The sequence below is a fragment of the Grampus griseus genome (assembly GCF_964374135.1).
Source record: "Grampus griseus genome assembly, chromosome: 17".
NCBI lineage: Eukaryota > Metazoa > Chordata > Mammalia > Artiodactyla > Delphinidae > Grampus > Grampus griseus.
In genome coordinates this window covers 48,644,587-48,663,224 of record NC_139011.1, presented here as the reverse complement: position 1 = coordinate 48,663,224, position 18,638 = coordinate 48,644,587, and the positions used below count along the sequence as shown (strand labels likewise).

The 18,638-nt window shown below is 44.7% G+C and overlaps 1 protein-coding gene and 1 long non-coding RNA gene across 2 annotated transcripts; one reads left to right on the top strand and one right to left on the bottom strand.

Annotated features, from left to right (window-relative positions):
- Positions 1 to 1,393: 1,393 nt before the first annotated feature.
- Positions 1,394 to 14,426, top strand: LOC309835250 (metabotropic glutamate receptor 7-like; the record flags this gene model as incomplete). Its single annotated transcript, XM_082674664.1, has 4 exons — positions 1,394 to 1,508; positions 2,350 to 3,146; positions 12,447 to 12,528; positions 14,367 to 14,426. 3 exons carry the CDS (start codon positions 1,394 to 1,396, stop codon positions 12,480 to 12,482), a joined length of 948 nt encoding a protein of 315 aa, XP_082530790.1. The 3' UTR covers positions 12,483 to 12,528; positions 14,367 to 14,426.
- LOC309835582 lies at positions 5,004 to 7,513 on the bottom strand. Its single transcript, XR_014298028.1, has 3 exons — positions 7,413 to 7,513; positions 5,410 to 5,619; positions 5,004 to 5,079 (listed from the first exon to the last, which is right to left on the bottom strand). It is a non-coding gene; the product is annotated as an uncharacterized lncRNA (long non-coding RNA).
- Positions 14,427 to 18,638: the final 4,212 nt, after the last annotated feature.

Below are 18,638 nucleotides of genomic sequence, written 5' to 3'. Positions count from 1 at the left end.
ATACTCTATAATTGAAAAAAAAGAGGCAATCTTTCAGGCACATGTGGATCCAGGAGTTCACATGTTCTAACCAGGTCCCTTTCTCTCTTCCCCACCCCTTCTTCTCTCTGCCTTTTCTCCTCTCTGGTATTTCTCATTATGGGATTCAAATATTTCCCTGTTTATGTGGGAGCTTCTGGCACAGCTGCGGGCTTATACGCTCGCAGCTCCAGGGCTGGCTGGAAGGGGCGGGCGCATCACAGCATAAGGTTGCACAAGGTGTGCACTTATATAGCAGGGCATCACATCTATGAGTGATGGATGATCACATTGTATACAGGGGTAGCTTCGCATAGTTTTTACATAACTTTTCTTGAAGATGGCAGTAAAATGGTATGTTTTTACAAAATCAAATAGTGTAACATTGTCCAAAAGATATACATAAAGCATTTAGAGGAAGGAGGCTCCTTTTTCTTTTAACTCCGGCACGGATTGTCTATTGGACAGTGGTAACCCTATGTCATCAACCTCGTCACCCCAGCAGAAGTCCAGGGATTAGCCCTGCATAACTCTTGTTAGCCTCTATTCCCTTCCTTGAACACTGTAGCCAGAAGGTTTTTTTCCTCCTCAAACCTTAAGTATTGAAACCTGGAGGAGGCGCATGTCTGAAAAGAAAATGATGGACTGGACTCTCCCTAGAAGGAAGATAAATGGGTGGTCAACAAGAAAAAATATAAAATCCTCTGTACCAGGAAATGTTTGAAGTGTTGTTTGGGTATCAAAAAACGGGTGCCCTACACATAAAGCAACAAAGGATATTGGTCTAAAAAGAACACCATGGCCAAAGGTGCATGGCCTATTTCAACAGAGGATTTGAAAGTTAAAAGTTAACCTGTAAAACATTCAATTCAATTTCATCATTTTACAGATGGGCAAAGTAAAACTCAGGCACAGGAACAGAAGTGCCAAGGTCAGACAGGTGGTTGGTGGAAGAGACAACCAACTTCCCAACTTCTGACATTTTAGGTGTGTGTGTGTGTGCTGTTTTGTTTATGTGCAAGGACATTTTTCTTTAGTACACTAACATTACAACAGAAAGTATAGTCTTGTTTTGGTTTTCTCTGCGCCCTCAATTCTGTATAAGGCAGTTTCGCTGCACTCCAACAGAAAGGCTCAGCAAGAGTAGAGACCACCATAAGCAGTACACGTGGGCACCAAGGGCAGATACATTGCCCTTCCTTGTGTAGGAACTAGGGCCACTTGTTGCTTTAATGGGCCAAGTTTGGGCTGGACCTGCAGGAGGGGACACCTTTGAAAAACAGCTTCCTAACTGCACTACAACCTGCTCTGGCATCCTGATTCCACTCCCCAAACCCCCCAAATCTTCAGCCAGAAAAAAAAAAAAAGAAGAAGAATGGATCACTGGATCGATGGGGAGATTTCTGTCTGCTCCTCCTACTGCCACCTGTTTCTTGCTATTTCCTGCCCGAGGAAACCTGACATCAGCCCAAAAGCATCTCTGGAAATGGGTAGGAGGGAGCCTTACACTTGTCAGCGCCAGAGAAGAAAGTGTGCTCTGCAGAGTTCTCAGTTGTTCCATCTCTTGCGATGAAAGGAAGAAAAGGAGCGAATCCGCCACAGATTTACTGGAGACCAGGGTTACTTCATCCGGCTCCGGCCACAGTAACCCCTGAAGACCAAAGATGCATTTCCATTCCCAGCATTTCTTGTTGGCGTCTTTCCCTACAGGCTAGCCCAGTGCCTGGCCCCGGAGAAGTCTCTGCGTAAAGGTTCTTTAGGTCATAAATCAGGCTCCTGTGTGTATGTGTGTTTTTCTTAGGAAAAACTGGCACAGACGAATTAGCAGTACAGACTGGGGTCTCCCTACTACCCTTCATGCTTGGCGGCATCACCTTCGACTACCTCGCATCCTCCCGGCGCTGACAGTCCCGGCTCCGGACCTCAGGGTTGGAAGCAGTCAGCCCCAGCTAGAACCGCCCTGTCCGGGGCTGATGCCACCCTGTGCCTAGAATGTGCGTGTGGGTGCAGGCGGGCGAGCGAGCGGCTTCTACGGTGAGACCGAAGCAGGAGCTCAGCCTTCGCCTGCGACCTGCAATCCCCAGATTCCCTGGGGACCTCGAAACTCCCAATCGGAGGTACACCGCCCCCCCACAGCCGCCCACCCATTCCCTCCCCCCTTACCTCAGCACGCAGCCCCTCCCTGCGTGATGATGCATAACCCTGGGGAGGGTGGGCGCTGGGAAGGGTGGGGAGAGCCTGAGAGCGAGCGAGGGTGGGAGGGAGTGGGCGGAGGAGGAGACGGAGCCGAACGCGCATTTAAAGCGATAGCCATCCTCGCTCTCTCCCCAGTGCTGGGCTGTTGGAGAGCTCGAGCTGCAAGCCACCGAGCGCGAGCTCGAGCGCGGCGCGCTGGCCGGGGAACCCAAGAGCGCACGGCGCCCCAAGCTGGCAGGCGCCGCGGGACCCCCCACCCTCGCCGGCTGCCCTTCCCTGGGCGCCCCTACCCTCCTCGCCCGCAGGAGACCCTGGGCTTCCCCGGAGGAGCTCACCCCAAGGGGCCAGGACTCCGGCGAGCCCGCCACCGTCCCCTCGAGTGCCGCCGCCACCACCGCAGCCGCGGGAGCAGCATGGTCCAGCTGGGGAAGCTGCTCCGCGCCCTGACTCTGGTGACGGTTCCCTGCTGCGTGCTGGAGGTGCTTCTGTGCGCGCTGGCGGCGGCGGCGCGCGGCCAGGAGATGTACGCCCCGCACTCCATTCGGATCGAGGGGGACGTCACCCTCGGGGGGCTGTTCCCGGTGCACGCGAAGGGTCCCAGCGGAGTGCCCTGCGGCGACATCAAGAGGGAGAACGGGATCCACAGGCTGGAAGCGATGCTCTACGCCCTGGACCAGATCAACAGCGATCCCAACCTGCTGCCCAACGTGACGCTGGGAGCGCGGATCCTGGACACTTGTTCCAGGGACACTTATGCGCTCGAACAGTCGCTCACTTTCGTCCAGGCGCTCATCCAGAAGGACACCTCCGAAGTGCGCTGCACCAACGGCGAGCCTCCGGTTTTCGTCAAGCCCGAGAAAGTAGTTGGAGTGATTGGGGCTTCGGAAAGTTCGGTCTCCATCCTGGTAGCCAACATCCTGAGGCTTTTCCAGGTAGGGGGGCGCTCCCTCCGGGGCAGAGCGCGCCGTAGCTCCCCGCGCTCTTTATCCTGAAGGCTGGCTTGGACTCCAGGGGTGCGGGGTCTGGTCAGCCTTCGCTCATTTCCACCCTGGAGATCCTGCCGAATCCCTCCCACCTCACCCGAGGAGGTACTTTCCCTGCTTGATTCATTTCCCTTCCATCTCTCCCCTGTCCGCGCTCCACTCCATCCGGCTTGACATTCTGGATTTATGGCCCCATTGACAAGAAACAAGTCTCCGAAAAACAAGGCGATGATTTAAATGGGTTTGCATTCGAGTGAAATATGGTTCCAAAACAGGCTTGTAAAAGTGCCGGGCTCCTGTGAGAGCCACTTAGGCGCAAGGAATATGAAAGATGAGAAGACGCCTAGAAACTAGGCATTTCTCAACTCCTCAGCTTCCCTGCCCCAAGCCGCCCGACAAGCTGCAGCTCCCTTGGAAAATTTCGAGAAGAGCTTAGGGAGGCAGTTCTTAAACCGAAGGCTAGGTCTTCACCTACATTTGGACGTGAATTGCCCATTTCGCTCGGGTTGGATTTCCCGACCTGTCACCTATCTCTGCGAGGGCATGGGGCGGAAGGCGTGGGGACTGTCCTCAAGCGGGGAGAAGCCACCCGCAGACGTGCCCCCGGGTGATTTGCTCTGGGCAGTTGTTTGCACCGTCTAAACTGCCTTTGCGATTCGGCCACTGGCAGGAGCCGGGCGATCAGCTTTCTACTCCTGCCAGCTCAGAGCCCGGAGGTGAGCTCATGCTAACTGCGAAACACAGTCGCTTTTTCTGCACCCACCCTATGCCCATCCTTTCCCACGACCTCCCTAACGCAGCCCCCAACCCCAGTCCTGGGTTTTGAGGACGATTCTCAGAGCCAGACAAGAAGGCGCCTGGAGGGAGGCAGTAGGGTGCGCTGCGCAAGGCCGGGCGGTCCTCTAGCTCCGGGTGCAGGCGGGCAACGGCGGAAGATGCGAGGACGGCGGATCGGGCCCGCTGAGCGGTGGGCGGTGCTGCAAGTGCTCTCTCACCGCCTGCTCCTGCAGCCTCGGCCCTACGGCTCCTGTACCGCCCTGGGTATAGATGGATGGCTTCTGGATGAAGAAATTGAGTTTCAGGGTCTGCGTGACTATGGGTTCTCTTGTTTCTCTGTCTTTCTTCCTGTGTGTCTCTCTCCTTGTGTCTCTTTCTCCCTGCTTTTTTTTTTTTTTTGTCTCTCTGTTTTTATGTTCTCCCTTTCAATTTCTGCCTCTCTTTTCCTTCTCTACCCCTATCTCCAGGTTTTTTGTTCATCTCTGTCTTGAAGTGATCCTTTCCTAATGCACAGCTCTCTCCCTGCCTGGTAGGACCCAAGCTCAGTTAGTCCCTTCTCCAGATGTTCTGGCTGACCCTTATGCTCCCCGTAGCTAAAAAGTCGGCTCCCTCTCAAGTGCCTTTCCTGAAGCATGTTGGGTTTCTGGAGGGGACTCCTTGTGAGATTCAAGCTGTCACTACATCAGCACCCAGGGGTATGAAGTTTGTGTTTGTGCCAGAAGGAGGGGTGCCTGTCTAAAGCTGCAGTCTGGTATGGCCCCTCTGAGCCTCTGAGCATCCCTAGCACCTGTTGAGTATGCCACCTCTAGATGTTTGCAAGGCCAAAAGTGCTTCTGGGCAGCCTTCACTTTGAGGTAATGCTTTCAGGAAGAGCCTGGGTTGTTGGAAGCAAAACCCAGAAGCACTTCCTTTACCTCTGAGCTTAAACTAGAGAACCTGAGGAGGCAGCGCTGCAGGGAGGATGAGGCCAGAGGTCACCTGAGAACCACAGGGGCAACTCACAGTATTTTTACTGGATCTCTGGGGGTTGAAGCACATTTGCTGTTTGACATTTTAAAAATTATCTTGGTGCCTTCACTTGGAGCTTGGGAGCTTGCAGATGGGCCTGCCTGTCGAAAAAAGAGTGAAATCTTAAAGTCAAGAGAGAGCTTGCAGACTAGGTGAAGGATTGTGTTTGCTGAAAAAGATTCCAGGGGGAGCTGATTCCTTCTCTGGTGTGTGGATCTGAGGCACTTGCAAGAAAAGAGAACGCTTGCCTTATGCTTAGTTCCCCCGTTCCCTGGGTTGGGAAGGAAAGGAACTGAATGCCAGCATTAGCAGTGTGCGTTGGGACCAAAACCATTCAGAGAAAACACTGTAATTTTCCTCTAATTTGCAAATTGCAGCTATTCATGTTGGATTGAACAGCTGAGGGAAAAGAGCCCCCCGTTTTCACCTGCATTTATGGGATGAATGGGATGCACCAACTTGTAGCTTGTGCTGCAAGCTGGATATAAGCTTGGTGTGAGCATCCTGGTTAACCACTGCCCATGTTCAAATATAGAGATAGATTCCAACAATCTCTTCCAGTAGCCTTATTTTTGCGTGTGATCTTAGAAGCTCCTGGCATGTAAGTCCAGTCCCCAGTTTCCCAGCCTCTGTAAACCTGCAAAATGAATAGAGAGAATAGTGGAACACATATCCCTTGTTCAAAGACACAGTCACTTTAGGGAAAGAGGAAAAGAACGGGTAGGTGAATCTTCTCTGGGATTGCAGGGTTCAGCTCAATGAAGACTGTCCTGTATAAAAGAAACTCCTCTAAATGGTTGAATTCTTAGCTCTCCAGAGATTTGAGTTTTCTTTTCCCCAGTCCCTGTGGGTTGCTGTGTGGAACGTGCCAAACCTATCATTTGAGATAAAAATTTATGGTGAGGTAAGCTTCTAGGCTGGGGGAAGGAAGACTTAGTGACTGAAATGGGGGATGCTAAGCACTGGGGGGCAGGAAGGAACAAGGAGCTAGTAATGGATGTAACAAATGCTGCAGCTGCCAGCAAAGCCTGGATTGAACTTCCTTCCTGAAAATAAGAACCCGGGCAAGAATGACCACTCAGATGTAAACAGTGTCTCTGACTGGGAATTCTCATCTGCCTGCCGGTGGGCCAGAGCTGAGCAAGTCCTTTCTCTCCTCTGTATGCACACTGAATTGGTTAGTAAGTGACATGTCAGAGGACAGGAATCATATTCAGTGGATCTTTCAAATCCAGGAGTTTGAGGCTAATGAAATTAGTGTGTGGCCAGGGCTCTGCCAACTAGAATTAAGTCACTGCAGCCACCCTGCAATGCATTTTCAGCCTGAAGGGAGCATCAGGGAGGAATTTCGGGAGATTTGTTTCTGAGCCTGTACAAAATAATACTCTCCTAATGCTAAGAAAGATTAAATGTAAATTAATATTGACTACGAGTAACATATTTAAAAAATAATCGCCAAGTGGGGGATGGCTTAAAGTGGAGAGATTATATAATATGGTGGACAAAGAATAAATCTCCTCTGACCACTGTTTCATGGGCTATAAGTAAGATCTATTACAATGGAAAGTAATGGGAACGTTTTTATTCAAGGTTTCTCTGCTATTGACTTGAGAGCAAACACTCTGAGAGTATAAATTACTCTTGCTATGTGCTGACTCTGAATGAACAATATTTCATGTGCAGTGACATGGTCTAAGCTATAGACTTGGAATTGAATGGCATCTGTTTCAATTGTTTTGTTCTCTCAAGAGCAACTAGATAGAAAAAAGTGGTCAATTTGACCCTTGTGGGAGCGTGTTGCAAATCTAAACCTGTGTCCCTCATACCATAAATGAAATACATTTGTAAATTTGTAAGTGTTTTCCTTCTGTTCATTGATGCTTGAGTATAATCTCAAACTTTGGCAGCAACATTTTATACATAAGTACTCGGTTTTCTTCCTTTCTTCTTTCTCTTTCTCCTCTCTCTCTCTCTCTCTCTCTGTTTCTCTCTCTCTCTCTCTCCCTTTCTCCATCTTATGTAATTGGTTAGAACTGGGCACCTAGGATGATGTGGTGTTACTATAGTGGGATTTTTTTAAAAAAAAAAAAACAACTCTAACTTACCCTTTTAAAAATTTCATAAATACAGGTGTCAGTGCCATTTGGAATAGTCTCTATAACAATTTCTGTCTCCACATTTACTGTGTTTCAGCAAATTTACCTAACAGATGGTGAGTGGGCAATTTTTAAAGGGGCATTTTTTAAAAGAGCGGAGAGGGAAGGAATAGAGACAGGCACATACTATATTTGAAGTTACCTGCACGTGTATTTTATGTATGTATAGCCATACAATTAAGAAGTCTTTGGATGTTTTATCTTCAAGAATAATTCAGATAATGGATTACTGGAATATCATAAACATTTAGGGTTTAACAGATTTGTTACTTACAGACGTTGTATCATGGATTTAAAAGACCATAGCAAGCGGGCAGCGGCAGGCGGAGCGACCGAGGGGCGGCGCGGGCTGGGCGGTGGGTGCGGGGGTCCGTGCTTCCTCGCGGTGGAAGGCTGGGTTCGCCAGGGACGCCGGGTTGCTCCGCGTTGCCAGGTTACCGAGCGCGTGCCCCGCGCCCGCTCTTCCGCCCGGGCCGCCCTCGGCGCCGCCTGAGCCGCGGTGCGGGCTGCGCGGGGCGCCGGTTCCGCGGAAGCCTGGGTCGGGCGCTGCGTGCGGGACTCTCGTCGCTCGTGGACGGGGCGCGAGCGCGCGGGGGACGTAGGGCGCCGACCTGGGCCTCCCCGGCGCTCCGGCTCCGCTCAGGGCGCCCGCTCAGGGGCCTCCGGCGCGAGGCCCCCTTCGTGGTCAAGATGGCGGCGCCCAGGCGGGTCGCGCCGACAGTGAGCTGGAGCCGGGCCCGGAGAGGGGCGAGTCTGCCACACCCAGGACTTGGACCCCGGGCTGGTCTCCCGTCTCCCGGGGAGCGGCGGGTGAGTGGGCGCGGCCGCGCGTAGGTTCCTCTCGTGGGGTGGTCAGCTCTCCGTGCGTCCGCAGACTTCTGTCGTCTGATAGTCAGATCTGGGGTGGCCCAGGTTGGAGGCGAGGGTGCTTGATTGGGGAAACCTGAAGGGTTTAAGGACTCTATTGGGATCGTTTCAGACCCCAGCAAGAAGCTGAGCAAGTTTTCTCCTGATTCTCTTCCCGGCTAAGTTTTCTGCCTTCTCTGAAGGCGCCAGCTTTTCTGAATCACCTTGTTCCCCGGGGAGATACAGTTGGTGGTTCTGACCGTGGAACGTAGGACCCGGCGCGGGGAAGCCTGAGCTGGTTCTAGTTACTTTGTTTGCAAAGCACTTGTCTTGTCTTTGGAATCTTTGTGTATGTAACCAACGTTGGGAAGAGCCAGCGTTTTCTCCTCGAAAACACTGCGAGGGGTAACTTTATACGTAAGAAACAAGTGGGCGTTCACATCCATCTCTTTTCCAACCACTGAGTTTTGGTTGTGTTTCCTTTCTTTAAGTTTGTCTCGTTCTGAAGTGATAACAAAAAAAAAAAAAAAAAAAAAGACCATAGCCAATTACACAAAGTATACTCTAGTCTCAGTCCTGCCATTAATTAGCTTAAGTCATTTAATTTTTCTAGGCCTCATTTTTCTCATGTGATGTTTTTTCTTTGAAAAAGTATAGTTTCTGGAAGTCTCTAATCTCTGTGTCATAGTTCAGCTTGGAGAAAACCTGTTCTTATCCAAACTCCATGACATTGTATTTCCAACTCCAACTTTGGACTTTGAGTGAGTTGGGGGCAACTTTTTAAGGATATTTTCACACAGCTTTTTTAGTTAATATCGGTCTAGCTGACTTGTCATACTCAGACTTTCTCCCATATTCTTTTACCAGTGTGTTCCTTAGTCATATATAGAAAGACTGTTGTTGGAAAAATGACCTCCTGGGTCAGCTTACTGCATGGTCATCGACACAGGGCAGGGAGTAAGATTCTGTGGATTTTACAGAAGCAGATACAGGTTTCATTATCCATGTCCTCTCCCCTTTCATCTTACCAAAAAAACAGCAGGGTTTTCTTGGAGAACTGCCAGATAATGCCATCCTGCCTCCTCACGAGCCCCGGGGATGAGTTGCCCAGGGACTGAACTCCAGCAAAGCAGGTGATTGGCTCATGGGTAGGCATCTGACCTCGGCTAAGTCTATCAGACTGCTCCCCAGGACTTTTGTCTCAGAGCAAAATGGAAGAATTGTCTTTTCTCTCTGGAATTTCTAAGCTGGGGAGATATGACTCTGGGACTCCCAGTGACCATCCAGCACAAGGAGAGACTTTCTGTAAAATAAAGTCTTGCAGAGGTAAGCAGGGCTGAGCGATGGAGAGAGAGCTGGAACCCTGCTGATACTCTGGAACTTCCAGATCCAACTGAATCTGAATATGGCTGCATCCCTGAATTTCTAGTACTTGTTTGTTGAGGTTGTTGTTGTTGTTTGGTTTTTGTTCTTAAATTTCCTTTGACTATTTTGAATTTGTTTTCAGCCATGTGCATTTGAAAACATCATAGCTAAAAGAGCTAATTTCCTACATTAATGTCAGGTTTGCTTCCTTAAGTGAAAAATCATATCCGCTATTTTCTTTAAATAAAATCCTTCTAGCTCAGGTTTGAGATATTCAAAACTCTGCCTCCTACCCCCCTCTTTTCCAACATTTACTATATCACCTTGAAGCATTTGTGACCACATCTTTCCCATCTAGACGCAGTTGAGAGAGAGAGCATAGACTTCTGATATAAACTGCAACCTATACGCCTCCTACCTGGAAGCTTTAGAACATACTTGATTCTTGTCATTAAAGCAAATCTTTTGTTGTTGTCTCCAGGGCACAGAAGCATTTTCATGGCATAATGGAGTACAAAGTACATTAAGCCTAACTCTACTTCTCATCCTCTTTTACTTTAAATAGGCAGAAAAGAACAATCTCAAACACATTTTCCCAACAAATAAAATACATATACGATTATGTTTAGAAGACGTTTATGCAACATATAGTTAGACTGATGAATTAATGGACCTTTCGCCAATTGGCACAGTAAATATATATGTTCAATGTGCTCAATTAAAAAGAAGACAATAACATATTTTTACAGGTTAATTATCTGAGAAGAGTATTGTGCCAGCACACTTGATACTACAGTATTTCATGTTTGACAGGTAATCTTCTTTCAATTATATTTACTGCTAAATGTTTCTTGGATCAAGCTATTAAATTATAAGGTCAAAAGTAAAATGATATGAAATTACAATGGTAAAGGGACACATATCCCACTTTATGAGAATAGAAGTTCTAATTTCTTTTCAGTACTACTAGTAGTGACCACAGTACTAATTTGAGCCCTTACTATGAGCCACTGTGCCCACATACATTTAGTTCTTACAGTAGTTCTGCAAAGGGCATATAATAATCCACAGTGTAAAGCTGAAGAAAGTGATTCTCATAGCTGAAAGTCACATAGCTGGTGAGTGGCAAAGTCTAGATTCAAACTTAGAGTCGTCTGACAATGCCCAGGTTGTTGACCACTATGTACACTGCTCAATTGTTGCACCAATAAAGAAGTGCTTGAAATAATTATAGATTTGCCTACCCTGAAACTGCAGTGATTTAAAGACATCAAAGTTGCCAGTTGCTTAACCACATCTACTTACAGTAAGAAATTACATTTTATTTCATTTCTAAAACAAGATTAATTCTGCAGGCCCATCGAAACTTGAGCACACAAATCCTACCTCCAAATGAAAGATGCTTGTTTTCCATTATTCAACAGATGGCCCTGTACAGAGGCAATAAATATATAGTAGAATTTTCATTCAAATAAATGAGAAGAGAGGTTTCTTCTTGTCCTGATTCAGTGCCCATCATTATGGATTATGATGGCTCTTCCCAAACTTTACTTCGTTCACTCCACTCTTTCTACAAAACTCCAGTAATGGAATCCATCATTCAGATATATGTGCAAAGCGAAAGGACTGTATTAATACAGTTGCTGAAAGTCAAGTTGATAGAGCACAGGAAATACATCCTAATAAATGCAACATTAATGTTTGTGTGGGCCTTGGAGTGAGGGGTAGAAGAATTTTCAGTTTAATGGAATATTTTGCCTCTTGCTGTGAAAGTGTGGCTTAATAGTCTTGTAATTGGTCATTTACAGAATCCTCCATCTCTGGGTTTCATGCTTTCTTTACTCTGCAGCTGTTGATTCCTTCTCTTGTTCTGGATGGAAGAGAGCAACGAAGCCACTTCAAAGGGCTCAGCCTGCCTTTTTGTGTTATTGTTTAGATGGAGACATTTCCATTTATTAAAGCACACTATTTAAACATTTTTATCATGTTTCAAACTTGACTGTGTCCTGAAGGTATGAGCACAGGCAGACATAATGGGGGATGTTTTCCAGGAGAGAACATACCCTTATCAAAGGAATTATCAGAATTTTCATGTATGGATTGAGAATCAAATTCTGGAGTTAGACCTGAATTTAAATTCATACTCACAACTTATTACCAGTCTCATCTTGATCAAACGGTTACTACATTCTCATCCATTTCCTTATCTTTGAAAGTGGAATAAGAGAAGTATGCCTGGTGGAGTTACACATAAAGCTCATCTGATAGGATATTCATAAGGATTTTGCACAAAATATACATGGAAATATTTTAGCACCGAGTTTAGCATGCGATTCGTCTTCAATACATTTAAGAGCTATTATTTTATTATTATTATGCTATCATTAAATATCACTATTACTTAAATGTCATTATTGCTAACATTGCTGTAAAACTACCGCAATAACCCATGATGAATTCCCCTCTTCTGTTTCCTTTGTTTAAATGGAAAATATATATATAAATGTAGACAGAGAACACTTTAGTGATCCTATTCAGTGGAGTGAGAATTTCCATGGCACTGATTAAAACAAATCCTGAATTGCATGGACTTAAGATAGCAGAGAGGGGCTTCCCTGGTGGCGCAGTGGTTGAGAGTTCGTGACCCGATCCGGGAAGATCCCACATGCCGCGGAGCGGCTGGGCCTGTGAGCCATGGCTGCTGAGCCTGCGCGTCCGGAGCCTGTGCTCCGCAACGGGAGAGGCTGCAACAGTGAGAGGCCCCTGTACCGCAAAGAAGAAGAAAAAAAAAAAAAAGATAGAGAGGCTAAGAGATTTGAAGTTAGACATCCCCAAGTGTGAATTCTACTGTGACCCTCTTCTAGCTCTAGAACCTTGAGGAAGTTACTTAAACTTTCTGAGCTTTACTACTAGTTTCCTCATCTGTATCTTTTTCAGGACTATTTATCAAGCATCTTCCTGTTCTCTATGCTTGGACGTATCAATGAATAAATGAGAGAAGAGCCTTTGCCTGCGTGCTCCTTCTTGCATGCTTTCTCCCTCCTTACACTCTCGTGTGGAAACGGATGTTATAAATAAATTCTATGCTTTGTCACAGGTTGATGGGCGCTACGGGATAAGGAAAAGGATGTGAAGCTCACTGAAGAGGCTTGGGTTGGGAGTGCTGGAGGAGTGTACAGGTAGGTTCTGATTTTAAATAGGGTAGTCAGGGTGGATTTTATAAGTTGACATTTGAGCAAAGACTTGAAGTGAGGGAGTTGTCAGAATGTATGATGGGGAGACCACTCCCTGGGAGCAAGAATAACCAGTCCCAAAACTCTAAGGCAGAAATATGCCGGGCAGCTTGGAGGAATATCAAGGAGGCCACCCTGGCTGACTTAGTCAGTGGGGAGGAAGAGACAGCAGGAGGGCTGGAGGTCGGATATGTGATGGGATGGATTGGGTAAGTCCTGGGAGGCCATCACATGCATTGTGTCTTTTACTCTAAATGTAGGCAGCCAGGGGCAGGATTTTAGCCGAGGTGTGGCATGAACTGTCTCTTGTTTGAAAAGCATAACTGTATCTGTGGTCTTGAGGATGTGGGGAGAGAGTGGAGTCAGGGAGAATCTCGGGAGGCGACTACAGGATCCTCGAGGTCTATGTTGGTGGCCTGCACCAGGCTGGTAGCGGCTGGTAATTCTCAGAAGTGGCACATTGGGAAGGTTGTGACAGCATTTCGTGGTAGATTGAATGCAAGAATGGAAAGGAAGAGGGGGTCAAGGGTGAATTTGAGATGTAGGACCTGGGGAACTGGAAAGGTGTGGTTACTGTCACCTAAGACGGAAAAAGTTTGGGGTAGAGCATGTTTGGGGGATTAAAGACCAGTTTTGGAGGTATAAGATTTGAGATGTTTTCGTGACGTCCAAGTAGAGATGCTGAGTACACAGTTGGATACACAAGTCTGCAGTTCTGAAGAAAGGTCTAAACTAGAGATACACTTTAATACAATGGAGATATTAAGAATAATTACATGGAAGCGCTATTTTAAAGGTAAAATGAAGTAATGCAATTAGCACTCTGTCTTCTCAAAACATTTAATAACTGTTAGCTAAAATAATTACCTGAAATGAAAGAATACCTATAGTTTGTTTTGTTGTTTGCAGTAAAAGTGAATAAAATGTCACAATTATTTTAATAGTATTTGTGACACAGTAGTTTTAGTTAAGACACCATGACTACAAACATTTACACTAAACCTTTCAGTCTCCTGCTTTTCACTCTGATAGGGTACTTGGAACCATATTTTGTAAGGTTTAAGTTAGTTGTCATAGGGTACCTCTTTAATTAGAAGTAATTCTGAACTGTCTAGTTCCATGCCGTTTTATATACATATATGTATAATTATTATTTTATGATTTATCAAACTCAGTTGAAAATTTGCATCACTGATATACATTAGAATTTAAGCATTTACCCAGGTACTCAAGGAAAAAAATGTACTTGTGTTGTAATTTCCATAGGGGTACTTACTTTCACATCTTCCCTTCACTTTGCAATTGCAAACATGGCAGGGGAAATATTATCTTACTGGTTTTTGAGTTCCCCTTAGCTATCTGCAAGTCCTTAAACAGCCTTTGTGGCTTAACCAAAATTCTCTTCCATCTTCATTCCGCTAACAGATATTGGTCTAAGCATGTACTTATACTAAAAAATGCATGACCACGTTGTCTCTACACATCTATAATTTTATGTTAACACTATCATTATGTAAGCTATACTTGAATTGTAATTATAACAGATTTTATGTCAACACACATCCATTTCTAGTGTTCATCTGGTGTTCAGGGGGAGAGCAGCATGTCGTAAATTTTATCAAAATATAACATCTGAAGACTAGAACAGAGGGTAATTGTGTAATTCTGTATTCACTCTAATTAAGTTCAGTGGAGTTGGCATAATAGAATTAAGATGAAAAAAAAAGGACATCGAGGTACCATGGCTCCCTCTCCTAACACACCCTTTTCGTATCCGAGAGCAGAGACTCAGCACCTTTCTGTACAGAAATGGAGACAGGAAGAGGCCAGAGGATGAATGACAGGCACGAATGAGGTGGAACTTTGAAGAGCAACATGGAAATGAAATACTTCTTTTGTATTTGGTAGGTGGGGAAAATGTACCAGCGTGTATGCCTACTGGGACCACGTTTTCAGAACAGTTAAGCCCAGTGTCAACTGTGCTGTCCCACCTTCCTCGTAAGTAGGAACATACTGTTACTTGAATCTTTGCTTCCTGTTTCTTGATAGCTGGTTGAGAAGATTATCACAGGAACTGCATCTTGTTAGCAAATACAGTGTTTTGAAATGATTGACACTCACTGAAGAGTGGCAACTCCAAGCTTGCTCTCTCTTGATCTTGGACTATTTAAGTCTGGAGTGCAGGAGTGGGTTATGGGGAAAGACCATTGGAATTCTTATGTCTTCAGCATAATGGTTATAGCATAATGGTTAGGAGTGTAGGTGCTGGTTCAAATCTCTGCTTTCCACTTGCTGACCATATGAGCTTGGGTAATTTACCTGATTACCTGAACCTCAATACTCCTGCCTATAAAGTGATGTTAATAATATTTCATCCCCATAGACTTGTTTTCAATGTTAAAATGAAGCACTTAATACAATGCCTAGAGCATAGTAAAGTCTACTATTATTACTATTACTACTACTACTACTATTATTATTATTACTATCACGATGCCAGGTGCTGTTTTTCGTATGTGCCTTATTCCATTATCTTCTGTCCTGTCCCCCCATTTCTGTCTTGTTTCTGTACAAGGGTAGGTTTGTCACAGAGCATTTTCTTTCCGTAGTGTCTGACTCTTAGTCATCAAGGTGACTGATCCACGACCCGGCATTCATTGCTTCTCGTTGAAGCAACCCATTTTGAGAAGGGGAGTTGGATTTTGATGCCAAGTTGGGTCAAGGAGAGAGAATTTTCTCTCTTCTGCACTCAGCTAAGTGAAATATTCAGGCCTCAGAAGGAGAATCAGGCAAAGGGCAACATGCTTAATTTCATACCTTAGTGATTAAGAACAAGTCAGACAGGCTGGATTTGAACTCATTTCCGTCATGTACTGACAAGGGGATCTTAGGTGCTTTTGTAACCTGTCTGAAGCTCAGTCAACATCTGAAAGAGACGAATAACATTATCAGGACCTAGCGTATAGCCTCGTTGTAATAAGTGAGTAAATCCTTTTAAAACGTTCAGCACGTTGTTTGGCATATAAACACGTAATAAAATTTAGCTTCTTTGACTACTACTGCTGCTAATATTATTAAGTAGCTGAGCAGATCCGAGGCCTATTTTTTTCTTAGATTGCACATAATCATTTGGACAACCAGCTCACATTGATCAACCGTTGCTTATATATAAACCCCCATGAACCCAAAGGTGCTTTAACTCTCTCCCAGTCAGAGCCTGTTCTGGGGGCAGAAGCAACACCGGCACTACCCCCGTCATCTTTGCCTTTATTGTCACTACACTCGCCTGCCGTACTGAGCACTTTCTGTTTGCCAGGCACCAAATTTAGCCCTGCGTATGCACTGTATCATATATTTCTCACAGTCAGGTGGGAGACATTATCATCGTCCCCAATTTTCAGATAAAGACGCCAAGGTGTTGGAAAGGTAAGAAACTTGACCCACAGCAAGAGATGGAGCCGGAGTATTCAAACCCTTCTCTCTGACCTCAAGAACCCTTAAATATTAGCATACTACTACATCCTGGTAAGAAAATCTGCTTCCAGCCACTCTGGTGAGAGTAGAAATGATTCTCAGTCCCCACATTCCTCTATTGCCCATGCCACCCTAGCCTCAGGACTAGGGGGGAAAGGAAGTGATCTCTTCAAAGAGCAGCCAAAGGGAACCTACTCCCTTCTGCCTTTTCGTAATCAACTAACCAATATTTTATTTCCTTCTTAAGAGTCCCCACATGTTCCTTTTGGTACTTAGCTTGGCCTTTTAGAATTCTGACATTCTGTACATGACTCATCCACTGTATTTCATGTTAATTTATTGAGGTCAAGTATAGGGTCTTACTCATCCTGAAGTCCAGTTATCCCCTGTCACATCTAACTCTGTTCTTTTCTTCTTGTACGACATCTGCAGATATTTATTTGAATTTTGTTGAATTGTTCTCATCAGTAGTACATTAAAAGTTATACAGAAAGTGCTTTCTTATAAGGAAAACCATCTAAATAGATTTCTAGCTCTTTACTTTTTATAGCACTATTGTAGAGATTATAGATCTCCAGGTAATATTTTTTAGATTGACGTCTTCATATCATCTTATTTTCACTTATAATGATAAATCTGAATTTTCTCTATCAAAGCTCTGAGACTTCACTGGCTTGTAACTTAGCTTGTTGATTATGTGTGGTTGACTTTTCCATTTACAATGATATTTGACCCTGGTAAGGAAGGGGCTGGGTGGGAAGGTACATCTTAGGGCCATCAATTGGTTTTGTAGAGAACTAACATAAAGATCTAAAGTCTCATCATATTTCTGCAGAACTCATGAATCGTTTTATTATAATTCCATTCATTCAGGGAGTATAAAACCATTTTCAAATTGTTATTCCTAATTTGTTCATCTTCTCTTCCTTAGTCTTAGTGAGAAGAGAGCAGGCTGAATGGAAGAAAGTCATTATGACCACTGGGGCCACTAAGGTAGGCATCAGTCCCAGAGTTTTGTTTTCATCTCTCCGCTATGAATATTGGCTAATGTCTTGAGTGCTTACTTGGGGCAAATTACTTAGCCGACCATGGCAAATGGATTGTGTCATTTCATCCCCTGATAGTCATACAATTAATGTATGTATTATTATGATATCCCATAATGCATACATGGAACAGAGCCTCAGAAGTAGTTATTTGCTCACCAAAATATGGTAGGTGTGGAATTTGGACTGAGGTCTGATAGACTCCTAAATCACTCCTAGTGATTTTTACCACGAAATTAAAGTTGTATACCTCTGGAGAGTAGATAGTTTCTAAAATTTCCTCAGCTCTAACGTTTTATAATTAAATTTTTGTCTGATGACAAGCTTAACAGTTAAGATGGGTAGGAAGGAATGCCAGCCTGTTGAATGGAATTTCCCTGAAATGAGCCAGTTCACTCATTCATTCACTCAGCATGTATTGAATGTTTGCTCTGTGCAAAGGCATTTTCGGCATCACAGTGGAGTGAGCGCCCCTTCCATAGACTCTCCTGCAGCACTCAGAGAAGTCTTGGACTGGTTTGCCTGTTATGGAATGGGGCTTGGTGATAGAAGCCTGGTTTGTCCTCCACTGATAAAACTAAGACATACTCATATGAGTTAATAGGCATCTTGAAGCCGTGGGATAGTAACACACATGAATCTTACCGTTTTTGCCTGGGATTAATGATATAAAGGCTTTGGATTTGGGTATGGAAAATGGGTGCAATTATGGGTGTGTTGGTTCTACATATATATGGACATCACGTGTCATCAGCCTGCAGCTACCTGCCATTCCTCACTACTCCTCCTTTTCACAAACCAAACAAGTACCTTCTTATCTCTCCTGTGGATAAGCTCTTGACAGTGGCACTAGGGCCTCCCTCAATAAGTACATCATTGGCTAAACCAGTGGTTTCTCAGATAAGCTCATTGAACAACCCTTAAGGTGGATTGACGTTCCACTGCCAAGAATAGAATATGGTGTTCTTTAGAAATCGGGGGGAAAAGATAGGCCACCAGATGTACTTTCTTTAATTTAAATTGTTTATATATATGAACAATTGTTATATATGTGTATGTATACTTGTTCATATATATGAATGATTTAAAATTGAAGAGATAGATATATACACACACATATATATATATGTATATTTAAATTTTGGCTTCTGTTAGCAAGTAGTAAATTAAATTATTAGCAGATCCATACTGCAGGGAAATAACCAATCAGATTTCATTCAATAGCTTGCTTTTTTGTAGATTTATGGTTGTGATTTTATATCTGCAGGTATGTTTGCTGAAGAAAATATTTCTGCCACTTTACACAAAATTAAATTCATTTAATACCAATGCGGCATGTCTCAAATGTCTTAATACAGTTTTAATCTTGAATCGCATCAGAAGTATGAAATTAGAAACATACCCCAAAATCATTTGAAGATATAATTACTTTCATTTCCCTTATACTTTTGAGACTTTTGAAAAACAAGTATTTAGTTGTACTTATCTGTTTCTGTCTCTCTAAGGATAGCAAACACTGAAACACAATTCTTTTTA